The 22,741-nt window shown below is 38.2% G+C and overlaps 1 protein-coding gene and 1 long non-coding RNA gene across 6 annotated transcripts in view; one reads left to right on the top strand and one right to left on the bottom strand.

Moving 5' to 3' along the window:
* Positions 1 to 2,736: 2,736 nt before the first annotated feature.
* Positions 2,737 to 22,741, bottom strand: part of LOC141991052 (uncharacterized) — a 43,948-nt gene continuing 23,943 nt past the window's right edge. Inside the window, exons 2-3 of the long non-coding RNA XR_012640323.1 lie at positions 4,669 to 4,753; positions 2,737 to 2,928 (exon numbers count right to left, since the gene is read on the bottom strand). This is a non-coding gene — a long non-coding RNA (uncharacterized LOC141991052). The remainder of the gene's footprint in view (positions 2,929 to 4,668; positions 4,754 to 22,741) is intronic.
* On the top strand, positions 7,688 to 22,341 carry LGI1 (leucine rich glioma inactivated 1). Of its 5 annotated transcripts, none has more exons than XM_074959070.1 (8): positions 7,688 to 7,876; positions 8,601 to 8,672; positions 12,008 to 12,079; positions 12,175 to 12,246; positions 18,267 to 18,338; positions 20,231 to 20,400; positions 20,841 to 21,005; positions 21,090 to 22,341. In XM_074959070.1, exons 1-8 carry the CDS (start codon positions 7,779 to 7,781, stop codon positions 21,905 to 21,907), a joined length of 1,539 nt encoding a protein of 512 aa, XP_074815171.1. In that variant the 5' UTR covers positions 7,688 to 7,778; the 3' UTR covers positions 21,908 to 22,341. The 5 variants fall into 5 exon arrangements, with proteins under 5 accessions (XP_074815171.1, XP_074815170.1, XP_074815172.1 ...); XM_074959069.1 differs by having other exon boundaries at positions 7,748 to 8,263; XM_074959071.1 differs by lacking the exon at positions 7,688 to 7,876 and adding an exon at positions 8,219 to 8,272.

Raw genomic sequence — 22,741 nt, 5'->3', positions numbered from 1 at the left:
CTGTCTGTGACTGGTTACCCCCCACTTCGGGGCACCATCTGATATACTGGGGTACCACTGAGCCCACCTATTCCACCAGCCTGGGCTCCATTACACTGTCCTGCTGAGCCAGGCCCTCAAGCCTCCTCCAGCACACACACAGGTAGAGACACATCCAGCTGCAGAAGGGCACAGACACTGAAATCAGCTCTGCCTGGGAAGACGCAGCTAGGAAATTGCCCAGCACTCACATGCACACCCCCAACTGTATTGTCTTGCACTGCACAGAGAACTGTACAGTGTAAGCTCATTTAATTCGGCCCCTCCCTCAATGTGGAGGAAAATATGCACAGCTTTTTGCCCCCCAGTTATGAATTCCACAAACTGGTTTTAGAGAAAACAAAAACAAGTTATGAACTACAAAAGACAGACTTTAAGTGATTATAAGGGATAGCAAACAGATCAAAGCAGATTACTGAACAAATAAAACAAATATGCAAACTAAGCTTAATACACTAAAGAAACTGGTTACAAATACCAATTTCTTACACTAAATGTTGTTTGAGGCATTTCTTTCACAAGCCAGACACTTTTTCCAGCCTGGGCTGAGCTCTTCTCCCCTCTTTTCTCTTTGTTTCTTAGTTGTTTCCAGCAGTCATCCTGTGCAGGGATTCAGTGAAGAATGAACACTGATTACTCACTTCCCTGCCTTAAATAGGATTTACATATGGCAGGAATCCTTTGCCTTTCAGTATGATTCCCTCCCTCTCCCAGTGGAAAAATACAGGTATTCTATCATGGAGTCCAGTACCAGGTGACATGATCACATGACCCTGCAGTGTCAAATCAGCCATGAGTCAAAGGCTGTTTGTAGCATCCCAGAATGTTTTTCAGGAAGGTGGGAGATTAGCATCTTCAAAGACCTATTGTCCTCCCTAATGGTTCATTGACTTGTTCCCAGCTAGCCAGCCAGACTGATTGCATTTTGTCTGGTGGGCATTCTCCAGGTGCAAACACTTTTGTAGTACAGATGTATGGTCAATATTCATAACTTTAGATACAAAAATGATACATGCATACAAATAGGATAATCATACTCAGTAAATCATAATCTTTCCAGTACCTCACAAGACCCTTTAAGAGGAAAGAGGGATAAGAAGGAAGATCCTTTCATCGATTGAGAACTGATTAAAAGACAGGGAACAAAGGGTCAGAATAAATGGTAAATTTTCAGAATGGAGAGGGGTAACTAGTGGTGTTCCCCAAGGGTCAGTCCTCGGACCAATCCTTTTCAACTTATTCATAAATGATCTGGAGAAAGGGGAAAACAGTGAGGTGGCAAAGTTTGCAGATGATACTAAACTGCTCAAGACAGTTAAGACCAAAGCAGACTGTGAAGAACTTCAAAAAAATCTCACAAAAGTAAGTGATTGGGCAACAAAATGGCAAATGAAATTTAATGTGGATAAATGTAAAGTAATGCACATTGGAAAAAATAACCCCAACTTTACATACAATATGATGGGGGCTAATTTAGCTACAACTAATCAGGATAAAGATCTTGGAGTCATCGTGGATAGTTCTCTGAAGACATCCACGCAGTGTGCAGCGGCAGTCAAAAAAGCAAACGGGATGTTAGGAATCATTAAAAAAGGGATAGAGAATAAGATGGAGAATATTTTATTGCTGTTATATAAATACATGGTATGCCCACATCTTGAATACTGCATACAGATGTGGTCCCCTCATCTCAAAAAAGATATACTGGCATTAGAAAAGGTTCAGAAAAGAGCAACTAAAATGATTAGGGGTTTGGAACGGGTCCCAGATGAGGAGAGATTAAAGAGGCTAGGACTTTTCAGCTTGGAAAAGAGGAGACTAAGGGAGGATATGATAGAGGCATAGAAAATCATGAGTGGTGTGGAGAAAGTGAAAAGGAAAAGTTATTTACTTGTTCCCATAATATAAGAACTAGGGGCCACCAAATGAAATTAATGGGTAGCAGGTTTAAAACAAATAAAAGAAGGTTCTTCTTCACTCAGCACACAGTCAACCTGTGGAACTCCTTGCCTGAGGGGGTTGTGAAGGCTAGGACTATAACAGGGTTCAAAAGAGAACTGGATACATTCATGGAGGTTAAGTCTATTAATGGCTATTAGCCAGGGTGGGTAAGAATTGGTGTCCCTTAGCCTCTGTTTTGTCAGAGGGTGGAGATGAATGGCAGGAGAGAGATCACTTGATCATTACCTGTTAGGTTCACTCCCTCTGGGGCACCTGGCATTGGCCAGTGTCGGTAGACAGGATACTGAGCTGGATGGACCTTTGGTCTGACCAAGTATGGCCATTCTTATGTTCTTATGATCCATCTTGCATAAAATATATTTTAGATATGCTATAATCATATTAAAATAATATTTCAATGAAGAATATGGGGTGTAGTGTCACACTCTCATTCCTCGCTGTGCCCTGGGGATGTGGCACAGGGATGGAGCTTCTCTGGTCTTGGGGCCCCAGTGGAGGGGGGAGAATAAAGGAGCAAAAGGGGTTACAAGGCCACAGGTGGAAGGGTGGAATGGGGGCGGGGCCACGGGCAGAAGGGGTTGGGAGTGGCCCCCTACTTGCTCCGGCCCAGGGTCCCAGGAAACCTTAATCCACCTCTGATAATGTGATCTTTTCTTATTGATGGTGGAAGTGCTAGGAATGAAAGTAGCTTTGGGTGGCTACAAGTTGGAACTCTATCCGTCTCAGGAAGTGCTGTGGACACTGAAGTTTCTTCTTAGGGATAAAAATGTATGGACCTGTCCTTGGCATGAATTATTTGTATTAACAAAGAGCCAAAAAGCCATCAAACTTAAACAAGTCCAGTGATTAGGGAGCATATTTGTAAAGCTCTGCCACTTTCAGAATCCTCTGACCATCTCATGATAATCAAGTATATGGAGACTTGACCTAAAAAGAAGAGAATATGTTTGTAAGCTTTAAGTAGATTCTATTCCAATCAGACTGCTATCTGAGATCTTCATCTTCAAAAGCAGGCTCTCTTTCTCTCTCTACTATGAATGAAGGGTTTGAAAATGCCAGCACCACAAAAAAAAAAAAGAAAAATTACCTCACTCACTTTGTCTCTCTAATAGCCTGGACTAACATGGCTACAACTATGCTGCATAACACCACAAATGTATAAATTAGAGGTCCCCAAACTATGGGGCACAGTCCCCTAGGGGGCACAGAGGAACATTCAGGGTGGGGAGCATGGCTGGGGCCCGAACCAGCCTTCATGGAGGTCGGGGAGGAAGCGCTTGCCCCAGCCTTGGCTTCCAGCCCACGTTGGGGTCCCAGCTGCCAGCCCTGCACTCCACTTCCAGCCCTGCACCCAGCCCCACACCCAGGACCACAGCTGCCTGCCCCATGCCTGGGACTCTGCTCCTACCCCCGGCTCCTGGCCCCACCCCTGCCCCCAGCTGTGGCCCCAGCCTTGGCCCCTTACCCTTATCTGTGTCCCTCCCCTCCTGAAGCCGTGGCCCCTCTCCTGGCCCTGGTTCTGGGGGGGGCGGGTTGCGGACAGGAGAAATGGGGGGCACGAGGTAAAAATTTTGGGGACAACTGATCAAAATGGTTTCTGTAATCCAACGTTAAACTGTAATATACTGTTCGGCCACTTGTTAACTTCAGCCATACCTAAAGAGACAAGGTGAGTGAGGTAATATCTATTATTGGACCAACTTCTGTTGGTAAGAGAGACAAGCTTTCGAGCAAGACAGAAGTCTTCTTCAGGTCTGGGAAAGATAGTCCCAGCATCACAACAAAATGCAAGGAGGAACAGGTTGTTTAACATAAATAATTAGCACATATTGTAAGGGACCATTCAAGGTAGAGTGGCCTGTTAACACCTCTGCAGTCATAAGACAAAAAGAGGGGGTTAGTGGGTTACAGATTGTACTAATAAGCCATAAATCCAGTGTCTCAGTCCTTGATTTTTGGTGTCTAGCAGAGTAATGAATTTAAGAGCCCAGGCTCGTGTTTTGACTCTGCCTTGAATAGTCCCTTACAATATACACTAGCAACTTATGCTAAACTATCTGTTCCACTTTGCATTTTACTGTGACACTGGGAATACCTTTCCCAGACCTGAAGAAGAGCTCTGTGTTGCTCGAAAGCTTGTCTCTCTCACCAACAGAAGTTGATCCAATTGTTGGTGATCCTTTGGAGTTCCAGGATGATTGTGTTCCATAAAATGATAGCCAGTTATCACTGTTGGAGCTGCAGGTGACTAATGAGACCAATCTGGGATCGACAGATCTTGTCACAGTTGGGGCAGCCATTTCCCAACGGAAGGGGTGGAGCTGGATCAGGCTGCAGCACGTTCTTTCCCATTTCTCATTGTCTCCATTGGATCTCAAAATACTCAGATCCTTGCCATAAGAGCCTTTTCCATTTTGGTCAGTCGAAGGTTTGGGTTTCCCATGAGTTTATGTCAATATTGTACTTCTTCATGTTGGCTTTGAGGGTGTCTTTGAAGTGCTTTTTTCCCCTGCCCCTCATTCATTGGCCATGGCTCAGTTGTGAGAACATGACCTGCTTTGGGAATCAATCTTCGGGCATTCGAAGAACATGACCAGCCCAATGGAGTTGGTGGTAGATGATCATAGCTTAAATGCTGGAGGGTTTGGCTTAGGATAGAACACTGACCTTGGTGCATTGGTCATCCCACTTGATTCGGAAGATCTTGTGGAGGCACCATTGATGGTATCATTCAAGAACCTTGAGGTGTCTACTGTACAAGAGATACAAGAGATACTGTGTAAGATTTCACCACCATACAAGAGAGCAGGGATAACAACAGCCTGGTACATGAGAAATTTGTTTTGATTCTTATTGTCACAGTCTTCAAGGGCACATTTTCTCAAGCGTACGAAAACTGCACTGGTACATTGAAATGCAATAAAATATATTATCTAACCCTCCTTGCCTCTCTAATATCCTGAGACCGGCACAGCTACAACAACACTGCATTCAGCTATACATGGCAGTACGTTGAAGGATCTTATGAAAGATGCATCTCTGGAGCATTTCTCTGAGAAGCAGGCTGTGTAGGAAGTCTACATCTGTTACTGGAACCTGATCTTACCTCCCACTTGGTAAGGCAACTCCCATATTTTCATGTGCTGTGTATTTATACCTGCTACTGTATTTTCCACTCCAAGCATCTGATGAAGTGGGTTCTAACCCACAAAAGCTTATGCCCAAATAAATTTGTTAGTCTGTAAGGTGCCTCATTGTTTTTCATCTGCTAGTAGCAGCCCTGTAACCTACTATGTACAAGACAGTTTCTTTTGGACATATTCTGCACAAAGCTGGGATTTCCATTCTAAGGATCTCACAGTTACAATACCTCATAATCTTTAAAGACAGCAAAGCAAAAAATAAGTGTAGGAGATACAGCTCTATGCCACTGTTATGTTCCTTTTCTTTAGATCTGTAGGTAGATGCACACTTTGTAATTCAAACTGAATTATATAGAAAACACAGCACTCCTGAAGGGTGCTCATCAGAACTTTGTTTTTATTTCTACTAGGTATGACATAGCCCACAACAATGGTTAACCCACGCAGTCTAATCCAAATGTTGTTATGCAGTATGTCTCCACAATATGAATTAAGAAAATATTTCTAAGGGGACTCTAATAAAGTCCATGTTGCACTCATCTGATGCCATCACTTTTTGCCTTCTTCTTTACCTTCTCTTTTCTTTCTATCATATTCCAGGGTTGGAAAGATTCTCCCTTCTTTTGTTTTAAAGGCACTGATGTAGTGGGCTGACATCATCCTTGGTATTCTTTAGTTATATGAACTGAATCTTCAGTAGAGAGTGAAAGCCTTCAAAGGAATTACACCAGGAATAAAACTGACCCACTAATTTTGCCTTGACCATTTATCTATGGGCATGTCTATATGATGTGTCAGTGCATAGTAACCTGGGCTCGTAGTGTGTTTTGCATCAATGTACATTAGGGAACTTTTAGTGTACAACTGCAGAGTCCATATGGACAATTAATGCATGGCACACTGGAATACTGAAGATTTAGCCCCCAGTTTACTGGGCACTAATTCATTGTATAAACAAACCCTAAGTTCCAGCCCAACGAGAAGCGTCTTCACAGTAAGACACTTAAAGAGCTCAATCCGTTTAGTTTATCAAAAAGAAGATCAAGAAATGACTGTACTTTCGTGGGAGAGGGGGGAATACCTAATGCTAAAAGGATGTTCAAATTAACAGAGGAAGGCATTACAAAAACTAATGGCTGGAAACTAAAGTCAGATAAATTGAAATTAAAAATAAGGCAGAAATTTTAACTATGAGGCTATTTAACCATCACAACAAACTACCCAGGGAAGTGGTGGATTCTCCATGTCTTAAAGTCTTCAAATCAAAACTGGATGCTTTTCCTGAAAGATATGCTTTAGTGAAACATAAATTATAGAGGTAACTGAGTTAAATTCTATGCAGTGTGTTAACAGGAGATAAGATTAGATAATCTAATGTGTCCTTTTGACCTTAAAATCTAAGACTCTTACATGCCAGAAGTAATCTTGAAACTCAGTTATGTACATAGCCATTCTCCCAACCTTGGTTGCCTAGGCAACCAGGGCTGTGTTAAACTCTCCACTTTCTTTCTCAAGCAAAGTTCATTGTGCCTCAGTTTTCTAATCTGGTAAATGGGGATAATGATATTTACCTCACATGAGTATGATAAGGTTAAATGCATTAATGTTCGCAATGTTCTCTGAGATCTTCAAATTAGACATGCAAAGTAAAGTGCAAAACATAGCCATGTAATATGTGTTTCTAAATGTTTGATTTTGATTAGCTCTGTTTTACTGTTCTTGATATTTTTATGTTTAATTTTGAAAATTTAAAAGTCTATATACAATATTAAATGTAACTTATTGTAAGATCTTTAGAGCAAAGAAAATTTCTTTCTACATGTTTGTATAGCACTTACCGCAAAAGGGAACTAATTTCAATTGGGAGCTTTAGGTACTATTGTAACACTAATTAATAAATAAATAATGATAATTAATAATGAAGATAGGTCCCAATCCCGCTCCCACTGAAATAAGATCCTTTCTTCATTGTAGTTGTAATGTATCTAGATGCTTTAAACAGCCAGCTTTCCCCTTTTCTTCTAAAAATGATCAAATCAGGCAACCAAATACATTTCTAAATTGGAGTTTATTGAATACGGTTTATTTTGAACATTCAGGGATGTATCATATTTAGCAGACATGTGAGACAGGTAAGCGTGTTCTTTAAAAAATGCAGTGTGGAAAAAGCTTTGCATGGTAGAATATTTTGTTTAGAAATGACAGTTGTAGGCATTCTCTCATACTCAGTAATATTTTCCATGTGTGCCTTTTTGTTTTTCAGCGATGCAAACGAGCAATAAAGGCCAAGGATATAAATTAATCTAACAGCTTTTGTAGCAATGCTTTTGATGGTTTCACTCAATTTCATTTTCCAGGGGGTACTGGCTTTTTTACTTCTCCTGTCGCTTGTAATATGTAAAGCACAATTCCCAAAGGTTTATGAGGCTATAAGGATCCAGAAAAAGATGACTGTTTCTCCCCACACACGCACATTCCACCCCACACCCACTCACCCACCCACCAGCAAAACATAATGCTGTACTATTTTTGGTAACGAGGAAGGGCCTCCCTATGAAAACAGAAAGCAGTGTATTTTCTCAGTTACATCAACTTGCAGTCTAATGCTGTGTTGTGCTCACTGTTTTTGTGGTGATGCAAGTCTTTTCTTTTTTCCCCTCCCTACAGCTGGTTGGATTTTCCCCATCTTACAGCACCTCGCAGGTCCCTTCTCTGAGCAGTACGTTGCCTGAGTGAGTAGAAACACAGAGATCAGCTGCAGGTTTTTATCTTCAATAACAGATACAGAGGGAAAGGGAAAAGGGTTGGAAAAGGAGAGACAAATATTGACTTGGCCTTATAGAAAGACATCCAGTGACTGAATAAAGAAGCCCTGTTCATGTTTTGGGATATTCTTTCAACTGGCTGGAACCAGAGTCGATCAAAAGAATGGGAAATGCCAGCAGACCCTTTAGAAGAATTGCTTATTTCCTATGCCTTTTTTGTATGCTTTTGCTGACTGAAGGGAAGAAATCAGTGAAGCCAAAATGTCCTGCCTGGTGTACTTGTACCAAAGATAATGCTTTATGTGAAAATGCCAGATCTATTCCAACCAGCGTTCCGCCTGATGTTATCTCACTGTAAGGGCTGTAAGCATTTGGTTATTTAATTTATTATTTAAAATGAACTATTATGTTTGGTGTTTTCAGCGCAGACTGAACGATGCTTGCAGTAGGGAATATACCTTCCGCATTCAAAATCATCAGATAGAATGTTAAAATGTGTGTTACATCTCCTTCCTCTATACATGTACCTTTTTCTGCCTTTTTCTGCATTATGTGAAAACTATAACAGATTTGTTTTTATTGTTAATTAATAGTAGCTATGTAAAGAAATTATATTGTAATTCACAGCTCAGTGTTGTAATGATGAATATTTGAGATCTCATTAACACAATTTTTTCCCCCTTCTTTCCAGATCCTTTGTGAGATCTGCTTTTACTAAAATCCCAGAAGGGAGTTTTTTGCTCACACCGTCTCTGCAGCTTCTGTGAGAAATATTTATATCATATGATTATTTGTTATGAAACATATATATCCATAAACAATATAGTAAGGGTCTGAATACCCACTTTATAAGAAATAGCAAGGGTGGCTCCATTACACATCAAAATACACAAACAGTTAGAGTTTGAAGTAAAGGTAATTTTGAAAGATGGCATATGTTTAATGGGGTAGGGGTGTTAAACTGCATGTACTTGTTTGGGGTTTTATTAATTATTAGTTATTATTATTTGCTGTCAGTGTTAGTTGGAATAGATTAAATTCTGAAGATTGCTTTCTGTGATGACAGATATGCTATCCTTTTATGTATTGTACTCTAATGGATGTTACTGAAGGGGTCTGAGCATTACAACAACTGTGCCTGTTTCTTTTCTGCAATCTTAGGGCCTGGTCCCCATTGATGAGATGTTCAGGATATCTCAGGATCAGGCCCTTAATTTCAATGGGATGAATCCTGAAGTCCTTACTCAGGCAAAACTACCATTAATTTCAGTAGAAGTGTTGACACCTCAATAGGAGTTTTGCCTGGGTAGGGACTGGATTTGGCCCATCATTTGTTATTTTGCATTCTCTAAAGTAGTGAGATTGATGAAAACTGTAAATTCTTAAGCAGTCATTACAAAATCATTACAAAATCAAACACTATGACAGTGTGTGCACTGAACAGAACACTGGAATATTGTTAGATGTTTAGATTCATTTGTGTGTAAAATTTTACAGATTCTCCAGAGAAATAGCTTTCTAGAAAACTGGAAGAGTGATTATATAATCACTAGCTGTACAAAGATATAGGAGGTAAAAACCTGAACTGTTTGTACTGGGTTTGCTATCAGTTTGAGATGTATCCAAATTTGTTTCGGAAATCTGACGAGAGACTTTTTTCAGCCTGTTCAAAAATGAAATAGGACACCTGCATATGACTGATTTCACATGTGCAGTAGATTTGCTACAAAGTGAAATTTTGATGTATTAGAGCACTAAGGCTGTTACATTAAACTGTTGGTGTTCTGGTGGCTGAAGCCATGACTCAAGCTGTGCTTTTCTACCTCAAGTGGAGCTGATAAGGAGGTGCAGGCACACTGTACAATTTTGGATACAGGGTAAATAGGTAAATGTAGTTACTATGGAAACCTGAATACAGTTCCACTGTGCATTATTCCCTACAACATTTTCCAAAGTGGTCACAGATCACAAAAGGGACAAAGCCCACATGACTTCTGAGCTGGGCCTTCCAGTAGAGAAAAAAAGAAGTGGCTGTATTTGTATTATGTTGCTTGTATGTCAGTAAAGTGAAAAGGACATCATAACCCTCCCTCTTGGCTGTGCCACGCCACCTGCACTTAGCAATCCTACGTCTAGCATGGGCCATAGAATAGGTTAAGTGAAGTAGACTGGGAGTTCCTTGGAGCAGCGGCCATCGTTTTGTGCTGTGTTTGTACTGCACCTAGAACAAAGGGGTCCCGGTCTATAACTAGGTCCTAGGGTAATAAATAAATAAATAAATAAATGATACTTAATAAATACCTCAGGCTGTATTTGCATGATATACCATTCGCTTCACTCACACAATGTACCACATGTTATTGCTAACAAAATGCTGCAACATAATCTCCAAACTTACAAAAGCAGTTTTTGTTCCATTGTGGGTTTTGACAAGTAGTACGCTAAAACAATACAAACTATCCCCAGATTGCTTACTTTGTGATTGGGAACAAAAAAACCTCAACCCATTCCACAGTTGGGAGAAGGGAAAGGAAAGAAAACTTAACTTCATATATACCCTGCTGCCCTGGTTGGGTTCGAGCAGCTTCTAAAACATAGAACATAAGCAATGCCACTAGACTAGAGGGCTCATAAACTATTTAAAGGGATACTATCCTATCCCTATATACTACAAAGAGGGTAGATTGTGATCAAATAAAAAGTATCCTGAGACAATTATGTTAATAGTAAATAAATAAATATGAATTGCAGACAAGCTATGATGCAGATCTACAATGTGGGTCTGATGGCAAGATTTGATCTCAAGCTTTTGAAACATACATGTGAGAAAATCTTTCCTATTAAAACCATTCCTATAAATCTATGTCAACCTCTTTAACTGGAGAAAGCATAACCTATAGTAGCAGAGCTAGAAAATAAATGAACTTGAAATTTTTTAATGCAGGATTCCAAAGAATAAATTAACTCATTATTAATTAATGCTTTGTAATTTTGAATCTTTAAGTGCCTCTGGATATTACACTATAAGTCCATGTTCCCTTGAAGTCCAGCTGATTGTAATTCCATTGAGGAAAGTGAAACTCATCTTCGTTGACAATCCCCTGGCATATTAGGGGTGTGGCAATCCAAAACTGATTTAAAATCACCAAAAGCAAACTTGTCTATTAATTATAAATAGGACAGACCATTAATCAATTTTATGAAAGATTAAAAGATTTTTATAGGAAAAATTAAATGCGGTGGCAGTATATGATAGACAAAAAGAAAAATATATACATATATAATATAATGTATACATAATGAAACCTGCACTGTGAACCACCTCCGGTAAGCAAAATCCATTTTAAAATATGGTTCTACTCTGAACACTAAGTTAAAATGGCTTTAAGGGAGTCCATGCTGATTATATCTCAAATGTGCTCTTTTCACAAGTTAAAAGATTTTTTCCTAATTGCCAGCTCTGCAAACTCATCCTGCAATCTGAATGTCAAGCTAGGGTCTTCTCCCACATCACCATCAGAAATAAAGGTTCTGCAGGGCAATACCTGTGCACCTCATTGTCTTCTGGGTATGTCTTTAGTAATACTTGTGCAGTCCCATTAGTTTCATGGAGCTTGCATAGGTAGCTGATTGGCCTGATAAGTATGTGCTTAAGTCCTACTGTACTCAGATGGAGCTACATCAGTTTAGCTCAGCTGAGGATCTAGTCCTTAGTCTAGAAAGCAAACCAGTTTTGCTGCTCCCTAGGGTCAGTGGTTCTCAACCTATTTACCACTGTGGGCTGCATAGGCAGCTCTCTATGTATTATGTGGGCCACATCCACACAGTACATATATTACCTGTATGGCCCTGAGGATGTCACATGGGCCACAGCTGTGTGCTGATTATGCCGCTAGCAACCCACAGGCCACGGGTTGAGAACAATTGCACTATACTATGCCATATATGGGCAGTGCACATTAGCCATATTATCCTGCAACCCTTACACAGACAAAACCTTTGATGTGGTCAGTGAGAGTTTGGTCTGCATGGGGATTTCTGGATCATGCGCTAAAAAGTATAAAAATCTAACAGTTTATTTTGTATTTCTTTATGCAGGTTATTTACATCAAACTCTTTTGATGTTATTAGCGATGATGCTTTCATGGGCCTTCCTCATCTAGAATATTTGTGAGTGAACAAAATATTTCTAGAATTATGGACTAGGTGGGATTTCCAAGTTACAGGCATTGCTTTAACCAAAATGAATTTGTGACCCATTACAGGTTCATAGAGAACAACAGCATTAAGTCAATTTCAAGAAATACTTTTCGAGGACTGAAATCTTTAATTCACCTGTAAGTAAAGTGTTTTCATGTATTAATAGGGTGTATTTAATTTAGTAACTGAACCACTATGTCGTTTAATTTAGCATTTGATATTATATAATCATTGACGTTTGTTGCTTAAACAATGTCAATACCCATATTATGCAGACCAGAAATGGCAAAAAAAAACCAACAAAAAAAACTTCTCAGCCAGGTCATGTCTATCCTGCCCTGTGCAGGAAGAATGATGCAAAAACTGTCCACTTGGCTGCTTCCCCTTTTCTCTCTCACACACTAATCCGAGGAGCAAGAACAGGATTATGATCTTGCTGTTCAAGAATAGTTTTAGAAAGACAATCAGCTAAACTAAGAAAAGTTCCAATTTAAAGCTAAATCAAGAAACAAAAATATAGAAGTAGAAACTGAAAGCATGTGAGCCCAGGACAGTATACTGACACCGGTAACATTTAGTTGCAAATGTATGTACAGTATTCACAGGGTCTGATTTATCAAAGCTAAACTACTGTCATGTTTAATCAAAAGGTGTGTGGCATTTTCAGTCAGTTTTTACACACTATATGTATCCACATCAAATTAATTGTTTATAAAAAATTGAATGAACTTCCTTTCAAAATATAGCGGTTACCTTTTCTATATAGAAAAATATACCAGAAATATTCTAAGAAAATGAGGCTTTGTTATGGAGATTTTGCTCTCTATAAAGTCTAAATAACATTAATTGTCTAAAATGTGTGGGGTGTGCCTAACATATGTATGAATTCCCTACTCTGATCATTTGCATTCACACAGGCATATATCTTGGTGTATTTGTCGTATGCGGGGGAGTGTATTCTGACCTTTTGTCCTCAACATAATAGCTTCTAAGAGAAGTACAGAGTCATTTGGCTTTTTGTTTCATATATGGTCAGATGCAGGGGAAAGCACAATTTCACCTACATATGGTGAATGCACAAATATAATTAATTAAATTTCACCTAATTCTGCATCATATAACAAATGCATCATAGGATACTATAGACCAGGTCCTTAGCTGGTGTAAACTGAATTCACTGTGACTATTCACATGCGTAAAGTTATTTGCATGCATAAATATTTTTAGGACTGGGACAATAGAAAGAGAGAGAGAGAGAGAGAAACTAAGATGTGTGGTATATACATAAAAATCTGTCTACAGGTATAATTATGGCGTAGTTAAAAAAAAGACATAGAATGGGATAAGGTTGTTGATAACCTGAAGGGCCCGTAAACTGCAAACATTTATGAACATGAATAGCTTTACATACACAAATTATTTTATTTATTAACTTATTAAATTATTTATTTTATTAATTTATTTATTATGTGCCTGCTGCTATCAGTGTGCAGGTATTTTCCCAACACAGAGGAAGATACAGTCCCTATTCTGCAAAGGACACAATTTAAAAATAACATCATGTCTTAACTGTTGTGGTAGCTTAAAGGGACCCCTCAATAGTTTTCTAAGGGAAAGCATATGCAGGAGATGAGACAGTATTTTGAACAGCTATTGTTGTCTGCATGTGGTTGCACACACAATCTTGGGAGATGAGTTTATATATCATGCAGTTTCTTCACATGCAAAGCTAATCTTCAATACAATGGGAGTTGTATTAATCTAGATGGAATATATGGGCTAATGGTGTTAACATAACCCAGGCATTGTCAAACATTAAACAGTGTTAAACAAGACTCAGGGTTTGGTATACAGAGACCTCAGCCTGCTTAAAACCATGGCAAGCGCATCATTAAAAATCCTTTAAACTTTGTATTAAAGATAAAGAAAAGAAAGAAAACCAGGTAAAGCATTTGAAATGTAAATATTAAATAAGGTTTTCATTTTAACGACATTCTTTGTTCCCTTTACTGGAGAGAGTTTTTAGAAGGAAAATCCCCCTTGTCTGACAGTCTCTTAGATGGTATCAAAGATGGTAATAACTGTCCTTCTGGGGGAAACAGAAGAAGTTAATTGAGATGTGTTAGAGCTGTTGTTGTTGCTGTTGTTAAAAGCTGATCCTATTTCATCCCAGGGCGTTTGGGATTCAGCTGGAGCTGGTAGAAGTGGCAATTTTATCAGGGTAGTTTTCTTTTTTTTTGGCCCGGTCTGGTCAGGGCATCTCTCAGGATTAGGTTGAAGAAGGTCTGGGTCCCAGGAGATGGTAGGGGTGCCAGCCATGATGGTGAAGCCCGCTCCAGAAGCCAATGTTTCTCCAAGAAGTCTCGTTCTTTAAGGACCCACAAAGGGAATTGTGGGTGGATTACCCCATCTTCCTTTATGATAGTTAATTCATGTAGAACAGCCTCTGCAGAACTAAAACTACTAGAAACATCTGAAGGGGTTTCACCTGAGGAAAAGGATTCATATTTTCCTGGGCTTTTGCAGTAATAAAATAAGTTCTATTACTAACTTTGCTCTTTTGAGGGGACTTTTTGGAAAACATTTTAACTTACAAGTATTTACTGACCTCAAGAAAAACAAACAGAATACAACCATGGTTAAAATCAAAAAGGAAAATTAAAAATCACAGATCATGACAGGAAAAGGAAAAAATAAAAGTTGAAACACAATTAAAACAAGGCACTACGATAAAGTGTCTGAAACAAAATCAAAATAAAATCCTGAAACATTAATCAGAGTGAAACAGATGCAGTTTCTTGTGCTTTGTGCTCCTAATCTTTTTAATGACCTTTTACTTCCCAAACCCAATTATGAAAACATTCAGTTGTTTGCCAAGCAAGCCAATTGCCACATTTGTATAACCCTTTGAGATCTGAGTCACAGCTCCAATAAATGTTGTATTGAGCTCAAGGGCCAAAAGAGTTAAAAGGTGTTATAAACTCTTTCACTGCCCAACACTGAAACAGTGTTACAAAGGTTTGGCGAGTGGGAAGGGGTTTCTACAGAGACCCTGGTTTGCTTAGTTTCTCTGGCAAACACCCGAAGGCACTCATTCTAAAGCAGGAACTATATTGATTAAAACACAAGAAAGAACAAGAAACATTTACACTTTAATGAAATTGAGTAATTATGCAAAACAAACTTAATCAAAAGCTATTAAAATTTTTCTTCTTTTGGAGGTAAAATATCAGTCCCTTATACCAGCAACCTTTCTGTGATGAAAAGGAAAGGGTTAATTTTACTCTCAGTCCTGATGTATGAAGGGTATTTACTTCTGTGGAGAAGAGACAGGATAGAAAAGGTGGGGGAAATATAGCTTTTGTTGATGTCCTTGGAACCAGTATTCTGTTATGAATGGATGCTTTAGACTCGCATGTCGGCCACAACAACTGTTGCTGTGGTCCCAGGCTCACATTCTGGTCAAGGACGTCATCTGGGTTGGTGCTTTTTTCCTTAGACAGGGCAGGGCTGGATAAACCATCATCTCACTGTGCTGATGCGTGCAGTTCAATTGATTTCAGGATCCAGTGAATAGGTCAGAGAGCTTAAACAAGAGCAAGTCCTGATGACCTTCCTCTCGGAAAGAAAATCCTTTGGTCAGGTCTGCTCCTTCTGTCTTAGGGTCAGGGAAGATGAGATTAGACACGTTCAGTAAAGTCAAGATGAGATTTTTCAAAGTATTTTAAAGACACCTCCTCCCCCAAAAGGGGTTGTAATGTGGGCAACATGGTTTATCCCCTCATTATTTTGCCCACCAATTAGGGCTAATATTCGACACACCAATTTTCGTTCATTAATTTCCGGACCTGCATTTTCTTGTCTGGACTCATTCAGTCTCTCTGTCTGATTTTCTTGCACCAGTTTATAACATTCTTTATTGAAAATAACTTGACTTACTTTTCATGGATGATTCCCAAACAGGCAAAAAGTTATAGGCTCAATTGTCACAGCAGAGTTTTGCAGGCAGAATACCTACAGAAGCAGGCCCATAAACTACTGAGTGTGACCACTTTAATCCTTGTTTGTACATCCTTGTCCTTTCCTAGAATGTGTCTATATACACTTACCTAGCATAACAAGTAGATTCTCTGAGTCACACTCCACTTGAGGAAGAGCAGAATACTATTGTCATGTAAAATACGTCAAAGAGATTCATGGTAATTATGCATACTGATGAGTTCCATGAAGTGATGGCAGAATATGACCTTTGTTCTGTATACTCCGCCCATTTCCTTTTCACAAGTGAATTTCTGCATTCTAGTAAAATTACCCAAACATCTGGGTTTTACATTTATGCAAATAACTCTAATAATTGGAATGTGTCCTCACTGTAGTGTAGTCACATCTAGTATACCTATTCAAGACAATTCATTTTGAAGAGTGGAATATTTTTTTAAAAGCATAGGAGTGGTATAATTGCACTTTTGACTCATTTAATGCCATAACCCTAAATTGCAGAATATTTTAGCATAGAAAATTATTTCCATGAACAAGATGTAATTTTGATGGCATCCTTGAAGTTTTTCAGAAAAGCAAAATGTCATTCTGAGATTTAAAATATGGGCCTTCAAACATAATTACACACGACTGAATATTTACTCCCTCATTAGCATCCATCCTTTCCAACTAAGTGTTTTCTGCACAGGTACCACTAAGAGCACCATCTAGAGGTTACATAATAAAATCTTATGGCATGTTTTCTAATAATGGAAGATATAAAGAGCCAACCTTTCATCCAAGAATCGGCTCAATGTATAAATCTGGATTTTTTTCTGTTAATCTGATTCCCACTAAAATTATGAACTTTTAGTAGCTCTGTATCCATTATTGTGCTCTGCTTGGTATAATTCGGTGATCAAAGATTACGTAAGGCTGGGATCCTGCATGTTCATATATGTGCTTAACTTTAGATATGTGAGTAGTTCCATTGACTAATATCAAATTACTCACATGCATAAAGTTAAGCAAATGCATAAATGTCTGGCAAGTTTGAGTTTATAAATTAGTTGCAGTAAACCAAATATGGTCTAAATGTAAATGTAAATGGCGCCAGAGAGGGCACATTACTCACACACAAAAACACTAGCCTTTAAGCTTTAACCTTAAACATGTGGTTAAGCACTTTGCTCAATCAGAGCTATTGTATCTAAATGCCTCCTTGTCAGATGTGTACAATTTACAAGTAAAAATAGTTTTTATTTCTAATGCCCAGTGCCACAAATTCCAACTGGAATCTGAAAATCATGCCAGCTTCTTTCCTTTTCATGCATCCTCACCAGTGATAAAGATTTTGCTGACCAAATTAGGCACTGACTCACACACACACAACCACATTCTCTTCTAGTTATGCCCTGAGTGATACTTGTGAAAACCTTGCATCATCCATGGGCTTACACAGGTGTACCTGCTGGAAAAAATGAATTAACTATTTTAAAAGTATATTCACATCTTCTGTCCACTTTACCAGTTGAAACTGTTGGGTACTCTCTTAGTTTAAAATAGTTTTCTTGAAAATCAAAGACATAGTATTGTTATTATTTGCTGGTAAGATAACTTTTTATCCCTTAATAACCCAAGCAAGAAAACTTTTAGGCTTAACTCAATGTTGACCTCCAATTTCTGCTTTATAAACTTATTGACTCCCAAAAATGTTAGTTACTGGATATTTTCAGAAACCATGAACCAATGAGAGCTAGCTACAGTATCATGGATTCAGTGTTTAAGATAGATTGTGGTTCCTAGAAAGTGGACATGGAGGCAGGACATTACAATATTATAACAACACACTGGCTGTCCAGAAGGGAAGACATTTGTGTGTCCAGTCATGGATAATCATTTTAAAATAATGGTGAAGGCAAAATACTAGAGATGATCACATTTTCTACTACTCTGAGTGAAGTACTGTAAATGATACAAGAATGTTGAAAAGCAAGAGAGCAATAGGAAGTGTGAATATATCTTAGCAGAAGAAAGAGTCACAAGGTAAATGAGATATTCTTTAAAGTAATCTTGTATAACTAAGCATTGAAGTACATTATTGTTCTTTACCATAAAAAACAATATTGCATTTTGTAGAAATGTATTATCTGATGAGCTGACATATTTTCTTTTACAGGAGCCTTGCAAACAATAATCTCCAAACACTTCCAAAAGACATATTCAAAGGGCTGGATTCTTTAACAAACGTGTAAGAAATCAGCAATTTCTTATTTTCAGACACTATGGTTAGAAAAAACAGGCCATTGCCTATTGGTGATGACTGCAACATATTGTAAAGTACTTGATTTGGAATTTTGGGTATATGAATTTTCACCTCTCTTTTAACTTCTTTCATGATGTAAAATATACAAGATAGACCTAGTAACAGGACATTCCTATGACCCAGTGGACATTCAGGCCAGTAGACAGTGAAGGAATCCTATCGCATTGGTGGGTGAAGGTGGTAGAAACAAGGGTGGATTTGATTTACGTTTAATGCTGTCAATATTGTATAATATTTCCCAGATAAGATTATATATATATAAAATAAAATAAGAATTCTGTATGGTCACAATCCCAATAATATGACACTTAAATATGGCCACTGAAATAAGAAAAAGACACATCCTTTGTAATGCAAACAGGACACGATGTGAAAGCAGGGAGAAGGATACTTGATGAGAATGAGAACATTTCATGTTTCCAATATAATCTAACAGGAGGCTATCTTTAAACACAATGATCATTTAAAATCTCAGTACAAGTACTTTATACCTGGCTAACTCAAATTGCAACCAAAACAAAATGTAAACTAGTTTTAAATTTTAAATTTGTAAACCAAAGTATCTTAAACATTTGTAAAAGTACAAAATATATTTTTGAAATATATGCTTGGACCAGATCTTGCAGTCATTCCACTGGAAGAGTCCCATTAGAGACAATTTGCAAAATTCTGGCTCCCCCAGTACACATAGAAGTTAGACTCAGTAGATACCTAATGTTCCCTGCACCAGTAAGTCCTGGAGCTGGCCCAATGGCACTCCAGGGCTATTTAGGGCATAGCCAAGTGATCAGGCTGCTTCCCTCTCCCCTGCATGCCTTCTAGAATCTGACAACAGGCACCACAGAGTTTTGCATTGCTTCTGTTAGCAGCAGTTCTGCAAAACCCCAATATAGTTCTTCATCCACACCCTCCAGTACTCCCTGAGGCCTTCTTCTGGAGTCTGCCAAGTGTTTGTAGAATGCCTCAGAACACCACCAGTCAGCCACTACAGTTCCCCACATACCCAGTGCTCTTCACAGGGCACCCAGTCCTGCAAGGCATTTGACACCTCCTACACTGAATGCATCCAATGAAGTGAGCTGTAGCTCACAAAAGCTTATGCTCAAATAAATTTGTTAGTCTCTAAGGTGCCACAAGTACTCCTCTTCTTTTTGCGAATACAGACTAACACAGCTGCTACTTTGAAACCTCCTACATAATGTGAGCTGAGGGTGTCAGCATTTTATAAGAGGCACTCAGTATCTTTCAAAGGCCATAGTTTGACCCAAAGGGAATTCAGGTTATATCCCTTATGACCCTAAATGAGTGTGTTTAAATGAAGAAGAGCAGAAAAAGGGGTAAAGCTGAGGAACTGTCCACTGATTACTAAATTAATCTATCGTGTCACAGTAATTGTCCCTGTGTCATCTAGAATGTCCTAGTGAGGAAATGCTAAACAATGAGAAACAAAAAAACCAAGATTTGGGCCAAAAAGTTGGACAGGAATTTAAGTACCTGTAAATTTAGGATTATAAGTAAAATACGGAAGAGCAGATACTTCCACTGATTCCCAGCCTAAGCTTGTCTTGATTTCTTTAGTATAATTGAAACTATTTAAGTTTTTGCAAGTAGTTTTAACAAACTGTTGTGTTGTTTTTGTTTGTTTGGGTTTTTTTTTAATTGGTTCAGGACAAATTAATTCAGGAAAGTCCAGCATTCTCATAAGAGAAAGCAAGAATATAGTCATTTTATAAAAGTCCTTGTTATTTTAGTCCTGTGATGTTGTGGAAAACAACAGCTAATTCATCATTTTCAGTGTGTGGTTTATATTTTTACAGGGATCTTAGAGGGAACACATTTAATTGTGACTGCAAACTGAAATGGTTAGTGGAATGGCTGGGCAGCACCAATGCAACAGTTGAAGACATTTATTGCGAAAGTCCACCAGAATATAAGAAACGTAAAATCAATAGCCTATCACCAAAGGAATTTGATTGTATTATTACAGGTAATGTGTTCCAAATTATTTCACCTCAGTACTTTAAAATCAAGGCTATATTTTTTAATTAAGGGTGCAATTCTGCAAGCAGTCTGCCTATGGACCTCTCACTGAGTCAACAGGAATTCCTTGTGGATTCAGGTCTGATACAGAAACCATTTTGTGCATCTATTACTAGTCTTTACTCAGACTTTAATGGGAGATTTGCCTATGTAATAATTGCAGAATCAGGACTATAACTGTAACAGGTAACCTTCTTTTTCAGTTCAGAAAGAATAAGCAGCCCTTAAAATTCTGTCTTATTAGCAGGAAAACTAGACTACTTATTAAATGTATTCTTTAAAAATAAATGAGTATCAATTAACATGACATTATTTTAATATGGTGAAAAAATACATATGGAAAGAAATGCTACCTTTAGTTATCAAATGTTATGTGCGCTTTTGCAGAATTTGCTGTTTATGAATCCCTGCCGTATCAGTCTCTGTCAGTAGATACTTTCTCCTACATGAATGATGAGCATGTGGTTATTGCCCAACCTTTTACTGGAAAATGCATCTTTCTTGAATGGGACCATGTAGAAGGGTCTTTCAGGAATTATGACAACATTACAGGTATGAATAACGCATGCCAAATAACATTATATTACCTGATCTCAAAGGCAGTGCTAACTTTGTCCTTTATCTTTCTTTTTGTAGGTACTTCAACTGTTGTGTGTAAGCCCATAATTATTGAGACTCAGCTGTATGTCATTGTTGCCCAGCTCTTTGGAGGCTCCCATATTTACAAAAGAGATATTTTTGCTAATAAGTTTATAAAAATTCAAGATATTGAAATTCTTAAAATCCGAAAACCCAATGACATTGAAACTTTCAGGATTGCAGAAGACTGGTATTTTGTTGTTGCAGACAGTTCAAAAGCTGGCTTTACCACGGTTTACAAATGGAATGGAAACGGATTTTACTCCCATCAGTCTCTGCATGCGTGGTACAGAGATACTGATGTGGAGTATCTTGAAATAGCAGGCAAACCTCATTTAATTCTGTCTAGTAGTTCCCAAAGACCTGTAATATACCAATGGAACAAAGGAACAACTGAATTTGTTAAGCGTCTCGATATCCAAGATATGGAGGATGTGTATGCAGTGAAACACTTCAGAGTGAAAGAGGATGTGTACATTTGTTTAACAAGATTTATTGGTGATTCCAAAGTAATGAAATGGGGAGGTTCAGCATTTCTGGATTTACAAAGAATGCCATCCCGAGGGTCAATGGTATTCCAGCCTCTTCAGATAAACAGTTATCAATATGCCATTCTTGGAAGTGATTATTCTTTTACTCAAGTCTATTACTGGGATACTGAAAAAGCAAAATTTGTGAAGTTTCAAGAATTAAACATACAGGCACCAAGATCTTTCACACACGTTTCCATTGATAAACGCAATTTTCTCTTTGCTTCAAGTTTTAAGGGAACTACATTAATTTATAAACATGTCATAGTTGACTTAAGTGCATGACACTCATAATTCTGAGATTACATCAGACTTTCTACCGTAAGTGGACAAAATGAACTAAATGCATGATGACTCTTATCCTACTTCCAGATGAATGCCTTTAAAAGTTGAGATTGCTAGAACAAAGTATTACTAGTATCTTCATCTTTAATTGTCAAGTCTAGTGGTGTTGGAAGTTGCATTTTTTAACAAAAAGAAATTAAATTGTTAACTGTTCTTTGCATCCACAATATGTAAATATGCGTGCAACTGCATCTGTTGCTAAAAGTATTAAGATGTACTTTTCCATTTATTTATTCACCTGTTTGACAACAACTGCCAAATAAAATGTTTACATTTTCTGTCTTTCACATTCCAAATATGATTATTTACAGGTGATCATTTTTATTTGTGTATATATTATACACATATATAATAAACAACAAGGTGTGTTGTACATGGCAGTGTTTTTGTTACGTGTTTCTTTTAATATTATAAGCCACAACAATAAAGCACAAGTGGTTTATACATGTAATCACAACCACATGATAAAGATACAGCATTACATCCCAACTCTATAATTGGTCCAATGCAGACAGACCCTTACATTCATGTGGAGCTCCACTTGCTTAAATGGGACTCACACTGACATGAGTATGGATCTAATTTCAGGACGGGGCTTTATATTGTGTACAGTTTGGGAATTCTTAATTTTTGAATAACGTATGGAGTAATCAAAAGAATAAAGGCTTGTTATCAAGGCCTATCTGCTACTCCTGCTGGAGCAGCACAGAACAGGTCGTGTCAGATGTGACAACATTGTTCTGTACAATAAAAGAAAGCTAGGAGCACATCTTA

The sequence above is a fragment of the Natator depressus genome, chromosome 7 (assembly GCF_965152275.1).
Source record: "Natator depressus isolate rNatDep1 chromosome 7, rNatDep2.hap1, whole genome shotgun sequence".
NCBI classification, from domain to species: domain Eukaryota; kingdom Metazoa; phylum Chordata; order Testudines; family Cheloniidae; genus Natator; species Natator depressus.
This window is presented reverse-complemented; position numbering and strand designations above follow the sequence as displayed.